Genomic DNA, 22,798 nt, shown 5'->3' on the forward strand with positions numbered 1-22,798 from the left:
CTCCAATGGTTGACTTGGCCTCCACGTACCAGATGGCCCAAGTACACAACCTTGCTCTGCCCTATCTAGCATGTTGTGGACTTGATAGTGAGGTCAGCCTTTTGCAGGGCCTCCAAACCATTCCTGAAGTAGACCAGGTGATTCTCCCAAGTGGAACTAATGACAATATCATCTAGATAGGCTGCATAGTAGGCAGCAGCCACGTGAAATGTACTAAGATACTTGGCTGAGGCCAAAGTATCACTCAGATCATCTGCCCTTTGAAATTGATGGGCATCAGTCCTAGTGACTACATTGAGGTCTCTGTAGTCTACACAAAATGCCATCTCTCTCTTACCATCTTGGGTGTGAGGTTTTGGCACAAGGACTAATGGACTCGCCCAAGGGCTATCTGAAGGCGCAATTACCCCCAACTCCAGCATCTTTTGGACCTCAGTCCTGATGCTGTCTCTGACATGGTCAGGCTGTCTGTACATTTTATCTTTCACAGGCAGACTGGCTTGACTGGGAGTCCAAGAAAAATGTAGGTAAACGGATTGAGGATTTTCTTCCAAACAGCTTGCTACTGGTCAATGAGGCTGCCTGCCAAGGCTACTCTATCAACTGACCCATCAACAGGGTCCTTAGAGAGGAGATCAGGGAGAGAGTCGCTCACTTCCTCCTGTCCCATTTCAGTGGCCATAAGCAAGCTCATGTCAGCCCTCCCAACAAAAGGTTTTAGGCAGTTCACATGAAGCACCCTGTGGGGACTTCTAGGAGTACCTAGTTCAGCAAAGTCCATAATCTCACCTTTTTTCTTAAGAACGGTATGGGGGCCACTCAACTTGTCGTGGAGAGCTGCTGAGGCCACCAGCTCCAACATCCACACTTTCTGTCCTGGCTGATAAGCAGTCAGTACAACCTTATGGTTATGCCAAGCATTCTGAAGCTCCTGGCTGGCCTCCAGGATCTTGGTGTCCTTCTTCATGTACTCAGCCACACGTGAATACAGGCCAAGGACATAGTCCACAATTTCCTATTTATGAGGTTTGAGAGGCTGCTCCCAGCCCTCCTCAACCAGACACAATGGAACCCAAACAGTAGTACAAATGGGCTGTAACCCACCCCCTTCTCAGGAACCTCTCTGTTGGCAAAAAGAAGGAAGGGTAATAAGACATCCCATTTTCACCTGAGCCTTTCTCGGAGTGCCATATTCATACCCTTTAGGGTCTTGTTGAACCTTTCAACAAGCCCATTGAACTGTGGGTGGCAAGGTGTGATAAACTTGTAACTTACACCACACTCTTTCCACATCGCAGTCATGTAACTAGACATGGAGTTTGTACCTCTGTCTGTCAGAAGTTTGACCTCTGTCTGTCAATACCTTCTTAGGAAACTCAGCTGTGAAAAAACTCCTAGAAGAGCCCTAGCTGTAGGAGAGTAGGGTCTGCAATCCTATGGTCACCCCCGATTTTTGCTTTTTGTTTCACTGGTTTACGACTTCCCTGGCTGTGGGCCTGCTAATCAGACCCACAGCCTAGCTGTGCTCTCTCTAAAATTGACAACCATGTACCTTAGGTGCATATCCAATTGGATACTGAGTCACCTTATCAGTCCCCTGGCTGGCCATCCAAATCTGACACAACTGGCTGATCAATCAGCTGGGGCAAGGTGGTGTAATCACCCTTTGCTTTAGATATAGTATCCCTATATCTAACCCTAAAATGGACACACATCCTCCTATCAGTCACTCCTATGGCAGGCCTTATCAATCCTGAAGGCAGAGTGCTTGGAATTATGTGGAATGGGGCTCTAGAATGAGCTGAGCCTGTCTGCAGCTTTCGGAACCAAGCCCTTTAGCTGTTTCCATGATAATGCTATACCATATACTCTTAAGTGCATTATAATCCTCGCGGTTATTGCTAACTTTGGTATAGCATTATCAAAACATGTCGAGTAAGGTGTCATACGAATTGGAATACTACCCCCTCGCCAATTGTGGCGACGGGGGTAGCATTCCACCCTTCTAGAGGGACACGACATGTATGTAACTGTGAATCCCGGTTAAAGTTAACTCGAGCCTCAGCATCACAAAATGGATGCTGCCACCACAGACACAAGTCTGACCTCCTGCTGCCGGGAGTCCTTCCAGCGAGGGAGGCTTGGACAAAGGGTTTCCTGCCTTGTGAGTTGCTAGCACCACCCCAGACAGGATTTTGTGTATTAGGTAGGACAGGGCTGAAAGGAATGGGACATGCCTGGGGCACACAAGGTGTCCCTGTGCATACACCGGTCTAAACCAGTTCCTGGGGCACTCCATCCCCAGAGCTGGCGCAAGACCGGACAAAGGAAAGGGGGTGTAACCACCCCCCTTCCTGGTCCCACCCAGAGGAGGGACCTAGTCGTAGTACAGCCCCCTTTAGCCGGATAAAGGTAAGAGCTGGTCCCATTCCAAATTAGATTATCCTGAACCACTTTACAAGAAGAAACTCTGGAATTCGACGTTCTGCTCCACAGAAGACTGAAGAAATCTCCCTTGTGGGCAAGGAGTGTCCACCATGCACAAGCAGGCACCATCAGCGTCCAGCGGCTTCCCTTTGTCGTCTTCCTGCAAGGATCCAGACTTCAGACCCCGACGAGACCCGGATTCCCAGACCTCTACCTACATCTGCAGCACAGCTGAGATCCGTGGGTGCGACGAGACACGTGGGACCGGCCATCTTGAAAGAAGCAGCACTTCGCTCCAGCACGACTTCTGAGGTCACCTCGTCCAAGTGCTTTGGGGACTGAGAAGCCCCGACCCCGAGCAGCTCCTGCACCGAAGACCAGACCTCCAGCATCCACGAGATCTGCGCGGGGCCCTTCTGCCTGGTTGCTGCTCGGCGCGTTGTTTGGTCACTTGCCGGCTGGCTAGTGGTCTACTAGACGACATACTGCGAAATCTTCACTGCTGGTCTGGTTGCTCGAGACTGGCCCTTGCTCCCTTCCAAAAGAGGAGCACCCCGGACCCTCCTGGTCCACTCCAGACGCCGTTTCCACTCACCGCGTGGGTTGCCTTTGCCAAGGCCTGTTGACTCCGAATCCGAAGACGACACCGCCGACAGCGAGAGCCTGCGTGGGACAGCTCGTGCCTCCATCCTGGTCATCGAAGACACCACCTGGTCCACGTGGCTGCAGAGACAAGCGTCAACCTTCACCTGATCGTGACGACGACATCTGGTTCCACTCCTGGTTCCACTCCAGTCACTGGCTAGTGACTTTTAACATTGTCCCCTCTGCCTTCAGGTTCTCCTCTTCACTGATCCACCCTTGGATTGCACCGGACATCTTCCTCCTGGCCGCCTGCAGCATCTTTTCTTCCAGGCTCTATAGACTTCAACGCCGGACCCCGACACGACTTCGCACCTATGCACCCGCAGCCTGTGGGTGAGGTAACACGAGCATTTTGGTGCTCAAGGGTAGCTTGACTCTCCTAGTGTCCAGTTCCACAGTCGTTTTGGTCCTATCTAGTCAGGGACGTCCGTACTCACCTTTTTCTTAAACTGTACTGTCCATAGACGTTTGTACGCATCTCGCGTGTGAGTTCACACTCTGCACACGCGCTCCGTGGGCCTCCTATTACTTACCTCAAGTTAGTATAGCGTTTTCCCAGTGATCCTACAGACTCTGGACAGCTCCATTCCTAGTATTGACTTTCACACTCCACTTACTTAGGATATGGTTTGTCGTGCCCCTAGGGCACCATTGTAAATCGTGCAACTTAAACGTATTTTTCCTAAGAGTTTGTCATGTGCTTAGCCCTCTGACCTCATAAAGAGTTCAGAGGTGTATGTTAGTTAATAAATACTTGTTTATTTTAATAACAACCTGTGTGTTGTCCTTTCACTTGGTATTCAAGGGGTTATATGCGGTAAAACAGCTGGCTTCACATGCCAAAAGAGTTTAGCCTAAAGACTGCTTTGTCCATGCTACCATTAGGATAGCTGGTCTATAAGGTTGACTTACAACCAATCACTATAAGGGTTGTTTGGACTGATACAAGGTCATCACTAGAACTAGTGAACATCATGTATCAGGCCAACTTCTCACACTCTCCTCAACATGTCAGCAAAGGCAGAACTTGCCTCTGTAACAATGTTAGGAGGGAAAGAAGTCCCGGAGCTGAGAAAGACTCCAACCCACTAGCCTACCCTAGTGCAGACAGCCAATTCTCCTCAATAAGCGGCGGAATAGCCTCAGATACAGGCTGCAAAAGCCCAGACTCCTCTGTATACTCTCCCAAAAGGTGACCCTCAGAAGTACCACCATGATGCGAGAGCAGAAGGATAAACTTCCCAGCAGAAGGCTCCATTCGAATCCACATCGAAGTCGAACGACGCTGAGAAGGCAACCTTGAGAGAAGTAGAAATGGCTTTGATCTACGCTGCTGATGTTGCTGCCAGAGCCAGCTGATCGAGGATAGACCCCGAAGGCGGAAACATGAAAGGGATGTGCACCGGCGCCGAAGCAGAAACGGCCTACGCCGACCAGCCGACCCAATGACTCATTGGGTGCACCTGGCACCAAGGGTGAACCCACAGGCGTGGCTCCTCTCACCTCTGTGGTGCCCGGCTGCGCTCCAGGAGAAGGTGGAGACTCAAAGATAAGATGTAGAGAGCTATAATAATCTCTCATTTGGGCCAATGTCCCGGCTCCTGGAAAGACGGAGAGGAGCAGGGCGGAGTCATGCATGTCCTCCTCAACCAGCGAACAGGATGCAAAGTCAGAAGATGCCGCTACTTCAACCGCCTGCACTGACCTTGGGACATCGATGGTTAGAAGTGACGTCCACGGGAATGGATCCGGCTTCTGGAACAGCCCCTCAAACAAGGTGAAGAAGACCGTGGCTGCCGTGAAGTCTTTGAGGACCGCACCGCCAGAAGTTTCAGCCAGCATTCCTTGAGAACCTTCTGCTTCAGATTCTGAAATGAGCCACAATCTTCTGAGTCATGTGTTCTTTTAAACACCACGTGCAAACGGAATGAGGGTCTGTGGCCGACATCAGGCATGCACAAGACCCACACGGGTTAAAGGAATAATTATATATTTGAACAATTTTTCCAGTAATGAACGGATGCCCAATTGAGTCATTTTCTCTGCTTATTGGATCGTGTCAAGTGTCCTGTTTTTTAGATTATGTCTCATGTGATGCACATTTTGTATGCCACTTATATATGCAATTATGTATTTTTAACAGCCCTATGTCTTTGGTATACAACGAATGTGTTCCTTCACGATATATGAATGCTACTATACCGTGCATGATATTTTGTGTGTCAGCTTTATTATTTCAACAGTAGATAGTGCACCATTGAGAGGATTTTCCTAGTATAGCAGGATACATCTCATTTCCCATAAGAAATATCACATTTCTCGACAGGACCAATTGTTGCTGTATACTGTTATTACTCCAGTTTCTGTGATGTGCTGGGACACCTCATTATTATTAACGGTTTGAGACATGAAAGGCACACTGTTCCAACCGACAAAAAATGTCAAGGTAGGCTAGAAAATGGCCTGAGGAACCGCTTCTCTGGATCCATGATGCAGTGCGGAATAAAAGAAACTGATGTCCGTGCACCAGAGGGGACTTATATGACTCAGCTGATGCCACCACCGAGTCAACGTCATCACAGAGTCATATGACGCCATACCCCGGAGCGCAGAGGTACTGCTGAAAAAATTACTTGATCCAGACTGGCGCCTGGGGAGAAGTCAAAACTTAAGGAATCTGCGGATAGATGTCTCTATGAGGTATGGAATTATTTTGTAAATTGTGATCACCTCGTGGACATCATTGTTCTGCACATAGCTATGTGTCAGCTGACAACTTGCAACTATTTTTGAGTTCCTGCCTAATACAATGTATTTAAACTTAATATATATAAAATGTCAACTAGAGTTAAAAGTAAAGTACCTGGCCTTTGGTGTGCAGAATTTAGTAAGGAACACAATTGTCAAAATGTAGACATCATATTTTAACTCATTATTATCTAGCAAACATCCTCACCTGTGCTGTTCACTTCTGTGGTATGCACCAAATGCCATTGCCTGTTGCTTCATAAAATTCTGCAGAGAAACAAATTCATACACCATTGAAATAATGTAGGCTTCTCTTTTAATACTGTGTAAACATAGCAACCACTAATTCCAATGGTCCGCAAAGATTTAATAAACTTTATTCCAATTTACATGCAAATCATTCAGGGTACATGCCTTTGCAGGAAGCCATTCTGTTTCAGGTCAGGGAAGATTGTGAAAATACAGTGGGAGTCAGAGCAAATGTAGTATTACTCAGAAATCTCAATACCAAAAAGCAAGAAGCGTATTCTTATAGTATGATACTTTTTGTAAAAGGCTGGCTTAGTATATGAGGTTAAAAAAATGATAAACCCAAAAAGGCCACTGGGACCTTGGTACAAGACAGTACAGTAGAGAATTGGTTCCAGTAGAGCAATTCTTAGAACAACACAAAATTAAAAGAAACAATTAAGCATAAATTCACTAGTACACATTGGATATAGTACTCAATGTTATTTAATTACATTGAATGTTTTGGATGCTTATGATTCAGCAATGTTTCCCAAATTTTTGTCAAACGAGTGCCCTGCGTACTGGGGAGAGGAAAAAAAGGAAGGGATGGGTGGTGTGCATCTAGTGAGGATTGGTAAGGTGTAAAAGAAAAGGTAGTGACATCAAATTCATCACACAATAATTTACAATGATGAAGGCTTCCTTAGGCCACATAGTTAGATGGTATATAATGCATTGCCATGATCCGAAGTACACATCACAGCGAGAAAGCACTGTTGATCTAACTGGCATAGGAAAAAAATACAGTTGACGTTTCGACCCCTAATGATAGGGTAGGTTGCTTGAGTCCTTACGATAGGGTCTCCCTCAGGACTGAAAATGGGGCACCTGGGAATTAAAAATGTTGCATCCTTAGTATCTATAGTAATGAACGTTGGATTATACACGGGTGAAATAAAGCTAAAAAATAATTTACCAGGACAATATAAACTGTAAGAGCAATGGTGAAAAAATATATTTGGCGAAGGTAAAATCATAGATGAAAATTGCCCAAAATGGGTCATATACCAGAAATAAGTACAACAGTATCCAACATGAAGAAAAGGCTACTTACCTTTGTTAGAGCTCTTTCTAGTGTTTACTCTATCTGCCTGCATATTCCAAACCCATTGAATATCTCCTTGAGTCAGATTGCGTCCAGGAATATTCACTTCATTTTTATCTGGGCAGTTATCAGTCATGGGTCAAACCAGAAATGCCTCACCTTGTATTTGTGATAATTTTTCAACCCAAGATACCATGCATTTTGTTATGTTTTGTGGTTTGTTCTTAGATATACGGAAAAAATATTTGTTGCCAATTTTAAGTGAGGCAGGCTTCCTTCAAGTGAGGCCGGCACTACTCTACCTCCAGTCACTGAGCATCACTCGTATCATATTCTGCATGGCAAATTATCTAGTGGCGGCGTCTAGAATTAGATCACGTAACGCACCACTGAGTGTATTGTAAGAAGTTTTTATTAATTGTAGACCTTATGTAGCTTAACTTCTGACCCAATGTATTGAATATAACGCAAGTGCAATATATATTTTTATATGTATATAAAAGTTTTATATCTTTTATGATTTTAATGAAATCGAATAAAGTATTTTGACTGACTGACTGAGGTATCTTTCATAGATTCACATGCCTGAATCCGAATATTAAGCAGTTCCTTACCTGTGTCTATATATATATATATATATATATATATGTATATATATATATATATATATATATATATATATATATATATATATGAACACCACCTCCTCCAAACGAAAGAGACGTGACCCAGAAGAGAGATTTGAAGGAGCACTTTAATGCATAGAAGTCTCAGGCGAATGCATTTCGGCACATTTGGCCTTCCTCAGCGCCCCTCTCCAGCTGCTCCTTGTGCTGTGAATGTAACGCCTGTCACGTTGTTTTTAAACAGGAACCATACTCCGCCCCCACGTTGTGCAGCCATACTTGTGTACTCCCATGTGGTGGAACTACACTTCCCACAAGGCCCCAGTGGTGTGCCTCGAGGGAATTACAAACTGCTGTGGCGTGATGAAAGTTCAAGTCGGCTCCTGTGACAGGCGCAGCCTTTGAAGTCTGTTGGTAGATGAGACGACTTTGCTCTTCGGTGCCCCCTCGGGTCCCCCTTCCTTGTCCGCCGTAACCGCTCTGCCTGGTGTCCTTAGCGGGGGTTGGCGCGGTATTCCGGTCACCCAACCAGCAGATAAAATTATCCACTTTCCGCGTTGTTGACCAAGCGTCCTGGTGGGTAATGGACCAATTTGCTACCACAACAACACAGAATGCTCCAGCGAGCTTGCCAGCGAGTCCATACCACTTGAACTGCGTGGGTACACGTACCTGCGCCCTGGCTTGGCGCATGAAGTCTATGAACACCACCTCCTCCAAACGAAAGAGACGTGACCCAGAAGAGAGATTTGAAGGAGCACTTTAATGCATAGAAGTCTCAGGCGAATGCATTTCGGCACATTTGGCCTTCCTCAGCGCCCCTCTCCAGCTGCTCCTTGTGCTGTGAATGTAACGCCTGTCACGTTGTTTTTAAACAGGAACCATACTCCGCCCCCACGTTGTGCAGCCATACTTGTGTACTCCCATGTGGTGGAACTACACTTCCCACAAGGCCCCAGTGGTGTGCCTCGAGGGAATTGCAAACTGCTGTGGCGTGCTGAAAGTTCAAGTCGGCTCCTGTGACAGGCGCAGCCTTTGAAGTCTGTTGGTAGGTGAGACGACTTTGCTCTTCGGTGCCCCCTCGGGTCCCCCTTCCTTGTCCGCCGTAACCGCTCTGCCCGGTGTCCTTAGCGGGGTTTGGCGCGGTATTCCGGTCACCCAAACAGCAGATAAAATTATCCACTTTCCGCGTTGTTGACCAAGCGTCCTGGTGGGTAATGGACCAATTTGCTACCGCAACAACACAGAATGCTCCAACGAGCTTGCCAGCGAGTCCATACCACTTGAACGGCGTGGGTACACGTACCTGCGCCCTGGCTTGGCGCATGAAGTCTATGAACACCACTGTAGGAAGGTACCTCCTGACTATGGTTGCCCCCAACTTTTTGCCCTGTGTTTTAGCTGGTTTTTGACATAGTCGACCTGGGACCCTGCCAATCAGGACTCCAGGCCTACTGCTCTCTCTGTAAAATGGATTCCATGTACCTTAGGTACATTTCCAATTGGTACTGGGCCACCTTATCAGACCCTGTAACTCAGGGCAGAGGTGTACCCAGGGCCTACCAGGGGCTGAAGCATGTATTATGCCACCCCTGGCTGGCCTCCTAAATTTGACACAACTGGCTGCATGACAGCTGGGGCAAAGTCGTGTAATCACCCTTTGCTGTAGATATAGTATACCTATATCTAACCCTAAAAATGGACACACAGATTCCTATCAGTCACTCCTATGGCAGGCCTTGACAAACCTGAAGGCAGAGTGCTTGGAATCGTGTGAGATGGTGCTCTGGCATGAGCTGAGCCTGTCTGCAGCTTGCGGAACCAAGTCCTAATAGCTGTTCCATGATAACGCATACCATATACTCTTAAGTGCATTATAATCCTCGCGGTTAAATGCTAACTTTGGTATTGCTTTATCAAAACATGTCGAGTAAGGTGTCATACGAATTGGAATACTAACCCCTCGCCAATTCTGGCGACGGGGTTAGCATTCCACCCTTCTAGAGGGACACGACATGTATGTAACTGTGAACCCCGGTTAAAGTTAAACGAAGCCTCAGCTCCACAAAATGGATGCTGCCACCACAGACACGAGTCTGACCCCCTGCAGCTGGGAGTCCTTCCAGCGAGGGAAGCCTGGACAAAGGGTTTCCTGTCGAGGGCGGTGCTAGCACCGTCCCAGACAGGGTTTTGTGTATCCTGGGTAGGCAGGGCTTTACAGGAAGGTGACTGCTGAGTGGCACCCCGGTGCTCACTACGCATAGGCCGGTCAGAACCAGTTCCAGGGGCACACCAGCCCCTGGCCTGGGGAAAGTCCGGCATGGGAGAGGGGTGTAACCACCCCCCTCCTAGTCCCACCCATAGGCAGGACCTAGTCACCGGGTCAGCACCTTTTCTTAGTATAAAGATAGGAGCGGGCCCCCTGTTCAAATTAGATCATCTTTGGAATCAAGACACGACTTTCTGCGAAAGGACATCAAGATTTCTTCTTCAAGATTTTTCCTTCTGGCTAAGGAGTAGTCACCCTGCATCAAGCGGGCACCATCCTAAGAACACTGCGGTCTGCTGCAAGTCCTTCCTCTGGAATCCGACTGCCCAGCTCGACGAGACCCGGCTTCCCTGGCCCCTCTGACCTCTACTCACCTCTACAGCCAAGCTGAGAACTGTGAGTGTGACGAGACCTCGAGGGACCAACGATCGCCAAGACTGCACGACTTCTTTGCAACAAGCCCACCGTGTGCTCCACTGGTGAGTGCTTTGGGGTCCGAGAAGCCCCCACCCTGAGCACCTCCAGCACCGAAGATCAGCCCTCCAGCATCTCCACGATCTGCGTGGGGCCCTTCTGCTTTTGCCTGCTCACCGTGTTGTGTGGCTACTAGCCGGCTGGCTTGTGGCCTTCTTCACGACGCCCGACGACATCACTGCTGCTGGTCTGGTTGCTCCAGACTGGCCTTTGCTTCCTTGCAACAGAGAAGCACCCCGGACCCTCCTGGTCCACCCCAGATGCCATTTTGAGTCCACCGCATGGGCTTGAATTTGCCAAGGCTTTGTTGCCCAATCCTGGGTCCAGCGACGCCGACAGCTTCATCCATCGTGGGACAGCTCGCTCCTCCATCCTGGTCGCCGACAACGCTTCCTGGTCCGTGAGATCTGCAAGCACAGCGTCACCCACTCACCTAGTCGAGGTGACTACCATCCGGTGCCCTCCCGGTGCCACCTGACTACTGGCTAGTAGTCACGAACTTGGTCCCCTCTGCTTTCAGGTGTCATAACTCTTCAAGATCCAGGCTTGGATCACTTCGAACTCTCTTCACTGGTCGCCTGCCAGCATCTTTCTTCCAGGCTCCTGGTCCGTCTACGAGGATTCCCGACGTCTTTTGAGACCTATGCAGCTGCAGCCCCTGGGCTAGGTAACTTCGGCATTTCGGTGCCCCAGCATAGCCTCACTATCCAAGGGTCAGAATCCACTTTCGTTTTCCTCCTACCAGGTCGGGTTCGCCCGAGAACACTAACTCTGTGAAATCTAGCTACCATAGACTTTGTCCCGCATCACGCGTGAGAGTGCACACTCTGCACCCGAGTCCCCTGGGTCTCCTAGAAGTAATCTACGATTCTATAGTCAAGATCTAGCGATTCCAAAGCCTATTAGTACTGTACTTACCTGCTAGTAATTTCGCATTCCACTTTCAGAGTATATGGTTTTCCGTGCCCCTCGGGCATTTGTATATACTGTGCTAACTTAAGTATTTTCGTAAGAGTTTTATTTTGTGCTTAGTACCCTGTCCTCATAAAGAGTACAGGGCTGTTGTGATTTTAATAAATACACTGTTTATTTTCATAACACTTGTGTGGTGTCCTTTCACTGGGTATTCAAGGGGTATATGTGTGGTATAACAGCTGGCTTAACACGCCCTCTCGAGTCTTTAGCCTTAGACTGCTCGTATCCATGCTACTAGGATAGCTGGTCTATAAGGTTGACTTACAACCAATCATCAATAAGGGTTGCTGGACTGATACATAGTGTTCACTAGAATAGTGAGCACTGCATATCAGGCCACCTTCTCACATTGGTGAGCAGCGGTTGGGATTTGAGCTTGCTGTTGTTTTACCACACGTATCCTAAGAATATCTTGTTGAAAGATCACATAAGTACTTCAGGTACATATAACTTAGCTTAGAATACTCTGAGTTCTACTGAACCAGCTGTTGTAGCTCCTCAAGGCTTAGCACACCTTGGCTGCAACTCTTAGCAAGGGATCAGTGGGCAAACACATAGTGTAGGTAGGTGCATCACTTACACCACACTAGAATCAGCATGTCAGACAAAGGAGGAAACTCTGAGTCTCCCCTTGTGTCAGTGGACCCTCCACAGGTCACTTCCAGATATGCTGCTCTTAGCTTCCAGGAGATGAGACAAGTGTGTACCTCCAGGAAGTTGAGACAGGGGTCTAACCCCAAAATCCCATTTCTGATTGGTCTCTTAGAGACTTATGATGCTAAGAAGGCTGCTAACACAGATCCTTCTAATCCAGATGGGAGTATGCCCTCCTTACAGGGTCCCTTTGATAACCATGACCATCCCCTCCAGGAGGCAGATGATGCTGAGGATGAGGATGAGGATGAGGATGAGTTGTCAGGGGATGAGGCAGACAAGGGACAGGTAGAAGTCAGCAGACTAACCAGGTCCAACTTAAGCAGGCATGAGAATGGTACTAGGGGAACCCTGGGACCCCTCTCAGGCCAGCTTAATATTGGGAATGGACGAGTTAGGTCTCTATCCAGAGGCTCTAGCAGATCCCTTCAAACAATGGCTCTCAGGACTCTGCTCTGAGGAGGATGACCTCCCCTCAGAGGAGAGTGTATGAAGCTAAAGAAAGGGCAGCCAATCTGAGGATTGAAAGGGAAGAACTTGCCCTGGCCAAAGAGAGGCTTGCCTTTGCTAGAGAGCAACAGTTAAGTGGGGTAGTCCCCACTGGTGGCAGCAATATACCTAGCAATAGGGAAAGGAGTTTTGATACAAAACATCTGAATAAGATAGTGCCCCCCTTTAAGCAAGGGGATGACATCCACAAATGGATTACTGCTTTGGAGAGGGCCTGCACTGTGCAGGGTGTTCCCCAGAGTCAGTGGGCAGCTATCTTGTGGCTCTCCTTTGAAGGTAAAGGTAGAGATAAGCTCCTCACTACTAGAGTTGAGGATGCTAACAATTACCAAGTCCTGAAGAATACACTGGTTGATGGGTTTGGTTTAACCACTGAACAGTACAGGATGCTGTTCAGAGATACCCAGAAAACTCAGTCTCAGGATTGGACTGACTTTGTTGATTGTGCCACTAAGGCTTTTGAAGGCTGGCTACTGGGTAGTAAGGTTACTGATTTTAAAGGATTGTACAATCTAATTATGAGGGAGCAAATCTTAAGTAATTGTCAGAACCAGTTATTACACCAGCACCTGGTAGACTCTGATCTGACCTCTCCACAGGAATTGGGTAAGAGGGCAGACAAATGGGTCAGAACCAGGGTCAGGCCTAAGAACCAGGGTGGTGACCAAAAGAAGGAATCAACCAAGCCTCAAGAGAAGGGTGGGAATAAATCTGCTGATGAAACCACAGGGCCCCAAAAGTCCTCTGACAAGGGTGGGTCCGTACTTCTCCCAAAACCCAAAAGAAACCTTATTGCCATACCTGTAAAGAGGTGGGCCATTACAAAAGTGATGTCAGTTGCCCTAAAAATAGCAATAAGGAAAACATACCCCCAGGTAATACTCCCAGACCTCCTGTTACCACTAGTGGTAATCCCCCAGGTGGTGGGAGTGCCCCCAAGAATGTGGTGGGCATTACTTTGGGAAACCAGGTGGACTATGGCCTAGCCAGGTCCCCTGAAACAACTCTTGTCTGTGAGACTGGCTTGGGGTTTGCCAACTTCACTACTGGTTCCCACATTTTGGGAAAGTATAGACAGGAGCCCCTTATCAATGGTCAGAAAGTTGAGGCATACAGAGACACAGGGGCCAGCATCACCATGGTGATTGACCATCTGGTCCCCTCTGCTCAACTGACCCCTGGTTTCACTTACCAGGTGACAGACGTTCATGGAGTGAAAAGAAGGCATCCCATGGCAGTAATTGAGCTCAGCTGGGGTAATGTCACAGGGCCCATGAGAGTGGCAGTGACAGACACCCTACCTGTAGATTGCTTACTGGGGAATGACCTGGAAATCTCAGCATGGGCTGAGGTGGAGCAAGAAACTCACTCCAGAATGATAGGCCTACCCAGAAAGGTTAGTGGGGCAGTAATAGCTACAGCCCCAGTCCAAGCACCATTCCTCCCTGAAAAGGTTGGAAGAGCAGTGGTAGCCACTGCCCAGGCTCAGACAGACTTTCCTGAACAGGATAGGAGGGCTGTGACAGTCACAGCCCAAACACAAACTGAGCGCCCTCCTGAAAAGGTTGGCAAGGCTGTAATGGTCTCAGCCTCTACTCAAACAGATGATAGTGTTGTGAAGCCTGAAACAATGGATCACTCCACTCAGACAGAGAGCATTGAGGAGGAAGAGAGATCTCCCTCCCACCAGACTTTAGGCAAGGATCAGCCTCCTCAGGGAACTAATCTGACCCCTTGTGAAGGAACTGCCCCAGAGGTAGTCAGGCCTAGCCTGGCAGAGCCCCTGATGTCAGTGGACCCTTCCAAGGTGGGACCCAGTCTGGAGCAGGTAACCTGCCCCTCTCTACCCTGCCTCAGTCAGCCCAGGGCTGAAGAGGTCAGGGAGGCCAGTGGTGGACCCCAAAGGGCCCCCTGTCCAAAAGAACTCCTTAATCAGCAGATTAGGATCACTGAAGCTGGGAAACCTAGCCAAGTGAAAAGAAATCAGACTCCTGAGGGATCCCCCTTAAAAGTAGTTAGGGACCTCCCCCCAGCTGGACACTGTTGGGCACAGCCAAACACGGGGCCTAAAAACCCCAGACCTGACCTGTCCCTCCAGTAAGCCAAACAAAGGGACTCAGCCTCCAGCTTTAGGTAGCCAGAGGCTGACCCTGAGAGCTCAGTGCATCTCAGCTAAAGAAAGAAAGGCACACATGATGGATGGTGATTGGAGGAAGTTGAGCCCAAAGGTAGAGGAGCCTCACTTCAGTACTCCATCCCAGCATCAGCCTTCTTCTTTCCCAAGACACACCAGAGACAGAGATTCCCTATGGTGGAGACCCTCAGACACCCTTAGGGTGAGGGGTTGCCTAGTGGACCATGACACAGGGGGAAACCAAGCCAGAGCTGGTCCTTCCTTATATGGCCACTTAGGTAATAGAGGCTTACCTGGACAAGGATAGCCTTATCTCCTTTCGTTTGGGGGGGGGGGAGGGGTTGTGTAGGAAGGTACCTCCTGACTATGGTTGCCCCCAACTTTTTGCCCTGTGTTTTAGCTGGTTTTTGACATAGTCGACCTGGGACCCTGCCAATCAGGACCCCAGGCCTACTGCTCTCTCTGTAAAATGGATTCCATGTACCTTAGGTACATTTCCAATTGGTACTGGGCCACCTTATCAGACCCTGTAACTCAGGGCATAGGTGTACCCAGGGCCTACCAGGGGCTGAAGCATGTATTATGCCACCCCTGGCTGGCCTCCTAAATTTGACACAACTGGCTGCATGACAGCTGGGGCAAAGTCGTGTAATCACCCTTTGCTGTAGATATAGTATACCTATATCTAACCCTAAAAATGGACACACAGATTCCTATCAGTCACTCCTATGGCAGGCCTTGACAAACCTGAAGGCAGAGTGCTTGGAATCGTGTGAGATGGTGCTCTGGCATGAGCTGAGCCTGTCTGCAGCTTGCGGAACCAAGTCCTAATAGCTGTTCCATGATAACGCATACCATATACTCTTAAGTGCATTATAATCCTCGCGGTTAAATGCTAACTTTGGTATTGCTTTATCAAAACATGTCGGGTAAGGTGTCATACGAATTGGAATACTAACCCCTTGCCAATTCTGGCGACGGGGTTAGCATTCCACCCTTCTAGAGGGACACGACATGTATGTAACTGTGAACCCCGGTTAAAGTTAAACGAAGCCTCAGCTCCACAAAATGGATGCTGCCACCACAGACACGAGTCTGACCCCCTGCAGCTGGGAGTCCTTCCAGCGAGGGGAGCCTGGACAAAGGGTTTCCTGTCGAGGGCGGTGCTAGCACCGTCCCAGACAGGGTTTTGTGTATCCTGGGTAGGCAGGGCTTTACAGGAAGGTGACTGCTGAGTGGCACCCTGGTGCTCACTACGCATAGGCCGGTCAGAACCAGTTCCAGGGGCACACCAGCCCCTGGCCTGGGGAAAGTCCGGCATGGGAGAGGGGTGTAACCACCCCCCTCCTAGTCCCACCCATAGGCAGGACCTAGTCACCGGGTCAGCCCCTTTTCTTAGTATAAAGATAGGAGCGGGCCCCCTGTTCAAATTAGATCATCTTTGGAATCAAGACACGACTTTCTGCGAAAGGACATTAAGATTTCTTCTTCAAGATTCTCCCTTGTGGCTAAGGAGTAGTCACCCTGCATCAAGCGGGCACCATCCTAAGAACACTGCGGTCTGCTGCAAGTCCTTCCTCCGGAATCCGACTGCCCAGCTCGACGAGACCCGGCTTCCCTGGCACCTCTGACCTCTACTCACCTCTACAGCCAAGCTGAGAACTGTGAGTGCGACGAGACCTCGAGGGACCGACGATCGCCAAGACTGCACGACTTCTTTGCAACAAGCCCACCGTGTGCTCCACTGGTGAGTGCTTTGGGGTCCGAGAAGCCCCCACCCTGAGCAGCTCCAGCACCGAAGATCAGCCCTCCAGCATCTCCGCGATCTGCGTGGGGCCCTTCTGCTTTTGCCTGCTCACCGCGTTGTGTGGCTACTAGCCGGCTGGCTTGTGGCCTTCTTCACGACGCCCGACGACATCACTGCTGCTGGTCTGGTTGCTCCAGACTGGCCCTTGCTTCCTTGCAACAGAGAAGCACCCCGGACCCTCCTGGTCCACTCCAGACGCCATTTTGAGTCCACCGCGTGGGCTTGAATTTGCCAAGGCTTTGTTGCCCAATCCTGGGTCCAGCGACGCCGACAGCTTCATCCATCGTGGGACAGCTCGCTCCTCCATCCTGGTCGCCGACAACGCTTCCTGGTCCGTGAGATCTGCAAGCACAGCGTCACCCACTCACCTAGTCGAGGTGACTACCATCCGGTGCCCTCCCGGTGCCACCTGACTACTGGCTAGTAGTCACGAACTTGGTCCCCTCTGCTTTCAGGTGTCATATCTCTTCAAGATCCAGGCTTGGATCACTTCGAACTCTCTTCACTGGTCGCCTGCCAGCATCTTTCTTCCAGGCTCCTGGTCCGTCTACGAGGATTCCCGACGTCTTTTGAGACCTATGCAGCTGCAGCCCCTGGGCTAGGTAACATCGGCATTTCGGTGCCCCAGCATAGCCTCACTATCCAAGGGTCAGAATCCACTTTCGTTTTCCTCCTACCAGGTCGGGTTCGCCCGAGAACACTAACTCTGTGAAATCTAGCTACCATAGACTTTGTCCCGCATCACGCGTGAGAGTGCACACTCTGCACCCGAGTCCCCTGGGTCTCCTAGAAGTAATCTAACGATTCTATAGTCAAGATCTAGCGATTCCAAAGCCTATTAGTACTGTACTTACCTGCTAGTAATTTCGCATTCCACTTTCAGAGTATATGGTTTATATATATATAAAATGGTCTAAGCGGTGGGATTGCCGCGGCTCTTCACGCAAGAACTGCCTCGGCTCTACCTCCTCTTCCTCTTCTTCTTCCTCTTCCTCTGGGTTTGGAAGGAACTTTGCAGGTGGTCCTTCCTTCCTAGGTGGTTGAGGTGGTGGTGGGGGTCCACCAGCTGCAGCTACTACAGATGCCATGACTGAACAAGCAGAAACAGGTCTTCCTCTCACAAAGATGAAAGTCAGAGTGAGGAAAAAAGGTGGGGGCTTTCATCATTTGGGAAAAAAAAATGTTCTAAACCAATGAAAAGTGTAATTTTCAGGTCACATGACCTGTTACGCTTACGTTTCGCGTCCCACTCCGCGCCCGGAGTGCTTACGGGGTGCTGCGCTTCGCGCCTCGGATCGCGCTCCGGAGCACTTCCGAGTGCGCTAACGCGGCGCGTCATAAGACGCATTACGCGGCAACCCGATACGGCGCGCTTACGTGACGCGTCACGATGTTGTTTTCCAATGCGGCAGTTGCGCTAACGGAACGTTTCCCGGTGCGCGGATCGGGTCGCGGCACCAAATTGAGCTAACGGGAAGCTACCCGGTGCGCGGACCGGTAGCGAAAAAAAATAAAAAAATGTATATACATAAAAAAATTCTATTAAATACATGAAAAATATATTTTTCCTTTAAAAGAAGAATACATTTTACAGCTTTTGATATTTGCAATTAAAAAACCATTGAAATTCACTGAAAAAACCATAGGTTATAGACCATATATAGTTAGGAATTAGCATTTACAAAACCTTGAAAATTCACTGAAAAAAACGTAGGTTATAGACCATATATAGTTAGGAATTAGCATTTACAAAACCTTATTTTACTCACACAAAACCATTGAAATTCGCATATATAGTTAGTTGCACTAACTATATATCGCGCACCCGCAATCCACTGCTGATGATGTCACATATTACATAATTCATGACATGGTCAGTGACATCACTGATGACATCACTGATGACATTTCAAATGACATCACTGATGACATCACTGATGACATCTTAAATGACATCACTGATGACATCACTGATGACATCTCAAATGACATCACTGATGACATCACTGATGACATCTCAAATGACATCACTGATGACATCACTGATGACATCTCATTTGACATTACTGATCACATCACTGATGATATCATTCATGTGATAATACGATGAACCTCTTCAGACTCTAATATAACCTTAGATACAATCAGTGTAAACAGACACTCACAGACTGTCACTCATCCATGGAGTTACTCACACACCTAGTCAGTCATGCAAAGAATCAATCACACCTCCATTTCCTCAACTATACAGTTATACACACCTTACTTATTCAAACATATACTAACACATATTTACTCTCTTATACAATCCCTGATACAAGTTCACAATGATCCATACAGCCACTCACACATTCACTGGCTCTTATGCACAGTTATTTATATATGTCAACTCTCACATGTACTGTGTTTTACATATGTACTTACTTTGACATGTAGCACTGAGATATCCATTCACTCACCAATACACTCATGCACACAGTCAACCGCCCATACAGCTGTTTCCACATGCACTTTTGAACCCATACATCTAGTGAATCAACTGCTCACACATCTATGCACAGAGTCATACTCTCCCAGCCACCCACACACACACTCAGTCTCCCATACAAATACTTGGGCAACCAATCAATAACCCATATAGTTACTCATATAGCTACTGATCAACACATGCAGCAGTTTACAGAACAACAGACATAATGATGCACAAATTAAGACAGTTTAGTCACTAACCCATGCACTCAGTGAGACACATTTAATCACTCACTCATACAGTCAGTCATGCACCTACTAAATCCTTCATCCAAACACTTATACATCCACTCATTCTTCAATATGTAAGACATATTTTAACTTTACAGAAACATACAGTCACTGGATGTTGTCATCAGTGATGTCATCAGTGATGTCATTTGAGATGTCATCAGTGATTCATGTGAGATGGGGGAATGCACACCATGGCTTCAACATTCTTATTTATAACTTCATTTTTATCCATCCTTAAACATGGTTGCGTGCAGATTGGTTGAAAAAGCATGCCCTGCTGCCTCCAGTTACGAAAACAATAAGAGATGAGGGACTGTGTAGCCCCGAAAACCAAATGCACAGCTTAGTGCCGCTATGTAAGCGTGCACCTTTCCATCGAACAACTGTTTCACCTTTAGTCTTCATTTTTCAAACTTTCTCCGTATTCTTAAACTGATATGTATCCATTTCATCCAGATATCCAACTTTCAGGGTTTTATTGCCAATTTACAAGTTTCTGATATTCAAACAGTGCCCATCCAGGCCTTAAAAGAATGAATACGATTAACGCAAGAAGTCCATCGCAAGCAGTCTTTAATTTTTCATAAAAACACCGAATGCATTTCGGGCTGCCACGTAGGCATGGGCGGAAAATCCGTTCCGCTCGCGGATTTTGCGGATTTTCGGGAAATCCGCAATCCGCGAGATTTGCGAATCTCCCGCAAAATCCGCAAATCCGCGAGCAGCGGATTTTGCTCGCACTGTTCGCGTGAGTTCGCGTGAGTTCGCGCCCCGCGAATAAGTGCAAAATTGCAGAAATACGATTTTAGCAAAACTGAAAGTAACTACTTACCAGGTTCAAAAGTTCAGGCTCATCATTAGTAGCCATTTCCTGTAGTGCTTCCTGAGGGGCCCCTCCAGAGTTCAGTTGCCAGTTGAAACTATTATGTGACCCTGCTCTGAACCTCAGAATAGTTACACATATGCCACAAAGGTCCTGAATTACAGCTAAGGGAGACAAGCAGGAGCCAGGCTGGAAGTTAAAATCCATTAATCAGCCCCTAATTCATTATTGTCAGTTGGGGCAGGGCAGGTGTTGTAACTAATTTTGCAACAATGAAAGCACTTAGCAAGTGCAAAAGATCACTAATCAGGGCGCACTAAGGAAGCAGGTGCCAGCTAAAAAAATATTCTGTGACACATTAATCAGCCCCAAATTAATTCAGGTCACTTGAGGCAGGGAAGGTGTGCTTTGCTTTGCCGAAAATAATGTACACTGGACAACCAGAGGGTGTGGTGATGAAACAGAGGGTGGCATGGGTGGGCCAGAGGGTGGCATGAGTAGTCAGAGAGTGGCAGTGGTGACAGAGAGTGGCAGTGATGAAGAAGAGTGTCCCAAACAGGCTGGACACGTAGAAACAACAAGTTCGCGAAACTTGCGACCCGACAGGTAAGTTCGCAATTTGCGAAAGTGTACAAAACCCTCGCGAACTGGCAGAAACACGGGCGAACACAAAAAAAAAATCCGCAAATTCGCGGGAATTCGCGGATTTTGCGGATTGTGAATCCGCAAATCCGCAAAATTCGCGAACGCGAGATCCGCAAAATTCGCTCATGCCTGCTGCCACGAGCCCTTCGTCGGGGGTCACTACAAATGAATCATAATATCAATTAATTACAATTTATCCACTATATGACCAACATTGTAACATTTAATCACCGTTAAAAATCATTTGGCTGACTAAACAAACATTATCACAAAGCTACATAATCTCACGGAGTCTCCCTTTAATTGTGTGTCTGTTTCCCATTCCGTCCCTACATGTTCGGGGTGTAAACTAAATTGCACAAACATCGGAATATACTCTTGTAATTAAAAGTGGTTTGTGCAATTTAGTTTACACCCCGAACATGTAGGGACGGAATGGGAAACAGACACACAATATAGTGGATAAATTGTAATTAATTGATATTATGATTCATTTGTAGTGACAGTTGGATAGCAAAGGTTTTGCAGAATCCATGGGACGCTGACGGAGTAGGAGCAGGGAGGCCGAATTCTAACTTCTAGTGGCAGGAGAACCTCCGCCATTACATGAACGCCTAACCGCAACACAAGCCAATTGAAAAGCTCGTGAATTATCAATTTGCCAGTTATTAAAACCTGGCCAAACAGAAAACCAATATCGGTGGCTCCTACTACCAGAGCGTGAGCCTTCCCAATACAAGCATAAGACATTAGTACTGCACATGCTATATCAAAAGCACTGAGAACATACAGTACAGTTATTACCCGGATTCCATAACCGGGCCCCTGGTCCTCTAGGATATATCTGGAAGCCAGTAATAAAATACAGAACTTGGTCCTGAAGCACAAGTTACTACTTGTGTAACGATATATCTGTAAGAGACATTAGTTAGTGATAGATTCCTTACCTTAGAATATCCCCAGGCGTCAGACTGGATCCGGAAACTTTTGCGTAGCAATACCCCTGCGCGCCGGTAGGCGTCGTCTGCGGCTCCGCGTCCCTCGTCGTGAGCGCCGGGATGACGTCGTCGGAGTACTTAGACGGCGCCCATGCGCGCTGACGTCAGTTCTGACACACAGCTTTTCCGCGCCAGATACGCAGAGCCATGATAGAACTAACACTGGTGCCATGAAACTAGGGCCCTGAAAGGGGATGACCTTAACCCTAGATATCGGTTCGCAGAACGGGGAGGATGGGTGGGTCGGTAAGGAATCTATCACTAACTAATGTCTCTTACAGATATATCGTTACACAAGTAGTAACTTGTGCATCTGAAAGAGACACGTTAGTGATAGATTCCTTACCTTAGAATAGATACCCCAGCAATACCAACCCCGGTGGTGGGTCTGCGAACCAATATCACACCAGAAAGTCCTGGAGGACGGAACGGCCAAAGAAGCCATCCCTCCGGACTTGATTGTCCAGGCAGTAGTGTCTTGCGAACGTGTGCAGCGAGGCCCACGTAGCTGCCTGGCAAATGTCCTGCAGGGGGACACCGCGGCCCAGGGCAGTTGTCGTTGCCGTGGCCCGAGTGGAGTGAGCCCGCAATCCAGCCGGGGGCTCCTTCCTCGCCATGGAGTAACATGCTTGGATACACAAGATGATCCACCTAGAGATGGTCCTCTTGTGCACAGCCTTACCCTTCTTCGCGCCCACGTAACCGACAAAGAGTTGGTCATCCACCCGGAATTGGCGTGTGCGGTCTAGGTAGTAGGAGAGCGCACGTTTTGGATCCAGACGGTGGAGCCTCTCTTCCTCTTTCGAGGGATGCGGAGGCGGAAAGAAAGTGGGCAAGGTAATGGACTGCCCGATGTGGAAGGCCGTGACAACCTTGGGCAGAAAGGAAGGTCGCGTACGTAACACCACCTTGTCAGGATGAACAGACAGGAAAGGTGGAGAAGAAGAAAGAGCCTGGAGCTCAC

At 48.1% G+C, this 22,798-nt stretch overlaps 1 protein-coding gene across 1 annotated transcript in view; it reads right to left on the minus strand.

Annotated features, from left to right (window-relative positions):
* SYCP2 (synaptonemal complex protein 2) overlaps positions 1-22,798 on the minus strand; it is a 3,993,018-nt gene that overhangs the window by 231,971 nt on the left and 3,738,249 nt on the right. The window contains exon 42 of the mRNA XM_086932653.1: positions 6,029-6,087. Coding sequence (XP_086788779.1) covers positions 6,029-6,087 — 59 coding nt within the window. The remainder of the gene's footprint in view (positions 1-6,028; positions 6,088-22,798) is intronic.

Source organism: Lissotriton vulgaris, chromosome 7 (assembly GCF_964263255.1).
Source record: "Lissotriton vulgaris chromosome 7, aLisVul1.2, whole genome shotgun sequence".
Taxonomy (NCBI): Eukaryota; Metazoa; Chordata; class Amphibia; order Caudata; family Salamandridae; genus Lissotriton; species Lissotriton vulgaris.